The sequence below is a fragment of the Chelonoidis abingdonii genome, chromosome 3, assembly GCF_003597395.2.
Source record: "Chelonoidis abingdonii isolate Lonesome George chromosome 3, CheloAbing_2.0, whole genome shotgun sequence".
NCBI classification, from domain to species: domain Eukaryota; kingdom Metazoa; phylum Chordata; order Testudines; family Testudinidae; genus Chelonoidis; species Chelonoidis abingdonii.
This window is the reverse complement of record NC_133771.1, coordinates 126,144,348-126,149,413: the sequence shown is the minus strand read 5'-3', so window position 1 is coordinate 126,149,413 and position 5,066 is coordinate 126,144,348. Positions and strand designations below refer to the sequence as shown.

Genomic DNA, 5,066 nt, shown 5'->3' with positions numbered 1-5,066 from the left:
TAGAAATATATACTCTAAAAAGGCTTGCAGGCTGATGCCTGTTTTTGTATTTACCCTCATCAGGTGTTTCCCCATTCTTTTCTCACCACATCCTCACAGGATGGGTGCAGGGGGATTGCTGTCACAGGTGAGGATTTAGCGCCTTTGCGCTTGTCCTCCAGCACCTGCTCAGGGTCGACCTAGATTGTGGACACAACTTTTTTGCACAAGGCTTTAAAAGAGAACAGGAAAAACCTTTGTAGCATTTTTTCCCCTCCACGTACTTCTCAAAGCCTGAAGCTGAGAGCACCCCTTCCTCAGTAGAAAAGTTGTTTGTCAGAAGACAGAGGTCTTAGGGTTTTTGTCCCTATTCTCCTCCCCTGCTCCAGCTTCTCTTTGGGAGGGGGTTGGCCTACTTTAAAAGCATTGCTGCCCAGCTGTTGTCAGGGGTGGTCTTTTGCAGTCTGCTTTATGCAGGGCCTTGAGCCCTCTGGATAGGTCTCCCTCAGGATGGTCCCCTTCAGGTCCCACTCTCCCTGCCCAGGGCTCATTGCTGGAACTCCTTGATTCAAACAAGGAAAGAGCTTGATATAAGCTCTGCCTCTCTCCCCAGGGAACTGGGGACCCATTTTAGGGCTTTGTGGGGCCCTGAGATGCCTTAGGGATATGGTCTTCCTAATCCTGTTCTGCCCTAGGACTAACCCCGGGGCTGGATTAAGTTCTCTATTTGTGGAGTGTCTCCCCAATCTGCTTTGGGATCTCCTGATCAGGCTTTTCTGTGTTGGAGTCAACTTCTCAGGTGAAACAGGACACCAAACATGCCCTAGCAGTGCAATGGTTGGCAGACTGAGAAGGAGCAGGGCACATTCAGCCTCTGAAGAATCTGTAAAAGCTACCTCACAGAACACTGCTTGGATTTAGCTCAGTATTTGTGAAGTTGCTCTGCCATGCCTGCAGGGGTCAGCGGAGTCTCTCAGGGAGGAGCTGCAGCATTGGCTCCAGGTAGCTGAGACCACCCCACTGCTCTTTACCAGAGCCAGGAGAGGGAGAGGAGGAATAAAGGAAAGCTGCTTGCTACTGCCCAAAAACACACAAAAATAAAGGTTGACAAAGGTGAGTCAGGAGCAAAGTGAACCGAACTTGACTGTTGCCGTGGAGGCATACGATCCTGGAGCAAGCTGAACAAGAGGGTGGGCTACGCAACAGCTTTCAACTGCCTCCAAAACTGCAGACAGCAGGGGAACAGACCACATGGATCAGAATTGTGGAAAACGCTGAGTTGCAGCATTTTAAATCTACTCTTGAAAAAAAAAAAAAAAGAAAAAACCAAACCCACACCCAATACCCCCTATCCCAGCTAGAGTTATCATCCCCAAAAGGGAGAAGAGATTGCAAGATGTGCACCATTGATTTTACATGGAAGGCACCCAAACTAAGGTGACAGGCGTCAGTGTAAAAATCCTAAAACAAACAGAAATGCTCAATCAATCCAGACCAAAAAAGGGGGGGGGCCGCTCTCTTCATTAACTCCACTTCTCCAAGAGGTGGGTTTTGAAGTGACACACAAGATCGAAGACCAATCCACTGCACAGTTTAGGAACTGTGCAGGGAGGCGCAGCAGCTTCTGGATTAGTCATTTAAACCAAACCCTTAACTCTGCTTTACCTATGTGTTTAACAGTGTATTTCTAGAATTTACAGCTTAGAATCTGAGGGCCTATTTACTGATGCAGCTTTAAATAGGACTCACTTAATATTCACAGGTAAACTCTGATTAGTAGATTACGGTCAGGTGGAATCATCAAAATGATTTAGTCTGACTTCCGGCATAACAGGCCATCCAGTAATTCATGCAGTCCAGCCCAACATGTGGTGGAACGAGAGAATACATCTTTTAGAAATATCCAGTCTGGAAGACTGAATAACGGAGAATCCACCATATCCCTTGGTAAAATGTTCGTATAGACTAACTACCCTTGCTGTTAGCAGTGTGCATCTCATTTCCAGAACCTATTTCCTCCCAAGAATTGGCCTTACACCAATTTTCTTTCTAGATATAAAAGTGTTGTTCAGGTTTGGAACACTTCCTTACATTTAACACAGCTTTATAGAATACACCTACGTTATGGTTTTATTGGTTATGCATAGATATGCGTACAGAATCTAGGGGAGACCCCGAAGTCTGAAAAAAAATCCATTATTGGAAATCTGCTTATAAATTCAAATGTCTGTGGTGAGACATCTTAAGGTTCATCTTTAGCTTTGCAATCAGAATTATTAATTGTTTCCAGCAGGAAATTTGGAAAAATGACTTTCAGGTTGTCAAACACTTTTTTTAAAAAAAAATTGCAAGCAAGAAAAATTTCTGCACTTATTTTAATACATATGGAAGTCATTTGGAATGTCCATTTAATTTATCTTTTATTGAAATTGCTGAATCGTTTATATTACACTAAATTTGATTCAAAATGGAAAACATTTTATAAAATGAAGAAACCAGTGTTGAAACCAAATAAGGTACAAGGAAGAGTTTCAAAAATTCTGACCAACAAGTACCTGTACACATATATGAAACCATATTATCGCCCATAAGAGAATTCAGAACACACTGAGAGGAGCAGACTGCTACAGAAAGATTGCTGTCACCTCCATTAAGTTCTGGCAACATTGTAATTCAGTGACCATTGGTCTCAGTATATAACAAGACCTGGATCTGACACACTACTGAGAGACATGGGCCCACCATATTTTATGCAAATTAGTACCAAAAACAATACCTGTTTTGCAAATTAAGGCTTCTCTAGGTCTTGGGCTTTTTAAGATGACAGATATAACAGGACTGTGAATATGGCATTCTAGGAATTCTGCACCCATGACCTTGAACAATCCAGTTAAGTCTGGGCATGCACAAATTCTAGTCCCGTCTGCACTCAAGGGAAAGCTTTGGGTGCCTGTCAGCTGTTTAAGCAAATACTGATGAAATCAGTCATGTGACCAGTACCAGAAATATCATGCAAAGAACCACCACCATTTCAGACTTAAGCTAACAGAGTTGTACCTTTCAGTAAATGGTGTTAAATCAATTAACTGTTTAAATTAGAATGGAGTATTCAAATTTACAGGATAAATTAGACCAGTTTCAACATTTACATCAAACCACCCCAAACAAAAAGTTACTTTTATTTTCCTTCTCATATGATGTGTGAATCTATAGAATAATACCCTGCTGGCAGGAAGAACATGTTGCTATTATTCAGCAAACCTGAGTAGTGAGAGTCAATAAATACAAGGAGAGAGTGTTAAAATGCTAGTAGTCGAATATCTTGAATCTCAAGTGACAGGAGCATAATTCAGATTTAATCCTGTCCTTTGAAACAATTTTGTAACATGTTGTGCCTGTGCTGAAGGTTTAAAAAGAAAATCCTGGCCGGGGGGGGGGCGCGGGGGAAGAGAACGAACCAACATAACTCAGCCAACTGGATGCTGGAAGTCCAATTATCACTGAACAGATCATTGTAAACAACCAGGATTGATCCTTTTTTTCTTCCCTTTTGAATGTTTTTTTGTCAAAGGCAAAATTCAGAAGAAATCTCAGGCTAAAATCTTCATATTTGGTTGGAAGTGTTTTGTTGTCCCATTATATATATATTATATCTATATTTATTTAATCAGGCACAAGAGGGGCTATTTAAACATTCAACAAGTCCTCATCACTATCATCGTGGAATGATAAGGTATTAGTAGAATTCTGTGTCTTCTGTTGGCCTGGGTTAGGTTCTGTTTTCCTATCCTTCCCTCCATTCAGCAAGTTGGTCTTGGCATTATTTCCAAGGCTAAATGGCTTCTTTTGCTGGTGCTTGTTCTGGTCCGACCCTCTGGACTGCACCCCTCTAGCTGAATGAATTTTCACATCTGGGACAGTTAGAACTTCATCCTCACTGTCCAGGTCATCCACATGGAGAGATGTCAAGGCTTCTGATTTAACAGATGTGGTAGTGATGTGACCATTTTCTTGTCCTCCTTTTCCTGGTCTCTGATTTGGTGCTGCAATTTCCTCCATAAGCCACTCAGTTTCATTCTCATTAGCTTCTTCTTCAGTGTTTATCTACAGTATGAAGATGGTAAAGTTACTGAATAATATTTGATAGGCTCTCACAAGTACCCTTTATGGTCTCCCGAAATCCATCACCTGAGAACCACCAACAGCCCCATCCTGCACTTTGACTTACCATCTTCCACTGATAAGCAGATAGCACAAAATACGGTGTTAGTAAACTAATACTTTGCTCTCTCTATGCTGCCTTTTACATTCCGAGCACTATTGCACATTAGTCTCATCTTCTCTGGCTCTGTGCTTTCCCAGTTTGCCTCCTATTTGTTGATCACTCCTCAGCATTTCCCTTAATCCTCCATCTTCTTTCCTCTCATCTGTGAGGACTGAAACTGTTCTGTTCTTTCCCTCCATCTACTTCCAGATTTAGTCTCAGCCAGCCAACCAGCTCGCCGATAGTCACAGAGTTAGTTTAAATTCATGTAAAGTGATTGTGAGTAGAAGCAGCTATATATACTAATTTGGAAAGTCATTTAAAAAACAGAACCTCAGGGGTCAAAGTAGTACCTTTGTATATTTATAGGAAACATTTGATGATCTTCTGCAGCAGTTGGTTATCTTGTGTATCACAGTTTCTCTAAAACAAAAAATTTTAGAAAAATAATGTTCATCTTACAGTATTAGATCCCTATTTATCCTGCTAGAGAAAAAACAGTGATCAGCAATACCAAACCCCTTAATTTTCACTTTTCTGCCAGTCTGTGGGAAATCTGCTCAGTTTCCAGTCCAGAGAAGAGATCCAATACTCTTCTCACAGGCACCTTTCCAAGTCCATTAACTGAATGGGTTACACTGGTATATCAGAGGGTATGTCTACACTACGGGATTATTCTGATTTTACAGAAACTGGTTTTGTAAAACAGATTGTATAAAGTCGAGTGCACATAGCCACACTAAGCACATTAATTCGGCGGTGTGCGTCCATGTACTGAGGCTAGCGTTGATGTCTGGAGCGTTGCACTGTGGATAGCTATCCC

At 41.6% G+C, this 5,066-nt stretch overlaps 1 protein-coding gene across 3 annotated transcripts in view; it reads right to left on the bottom strand.

Moving 5' to 3' along the window:
* Positions 1-2,093: 2,093 nt before the first annotated feature.
* The window catches only part of IGF2R (insulin like growth factor 2 receptor), a 100,318-nt gene continuing 97,345 nt past the window's right edge, over positions 2,094-5,066 (bottom strand). For all 3 annotated transcript variants that reach the window (XM_032793182.2, XM_075064083.1, XM_075064084.1), the window contains exons 47-48: positions 4,597-4,666; positions 2,094-4,083 (exon numbers count right to left, since the gene is read on the bottom strand). In XM_032793182.2, the coding sequence (XP_032649073.1) occupies positions 3,667-4,083; positions 4,597-4,666 (487 nt within the window). In that variant the 3' untranslated portion in view covers positions 2,094-3,666. The remainder of the gene's footprint in view (positions 4,084-4,596; positions 4,667-5,066) is intronic.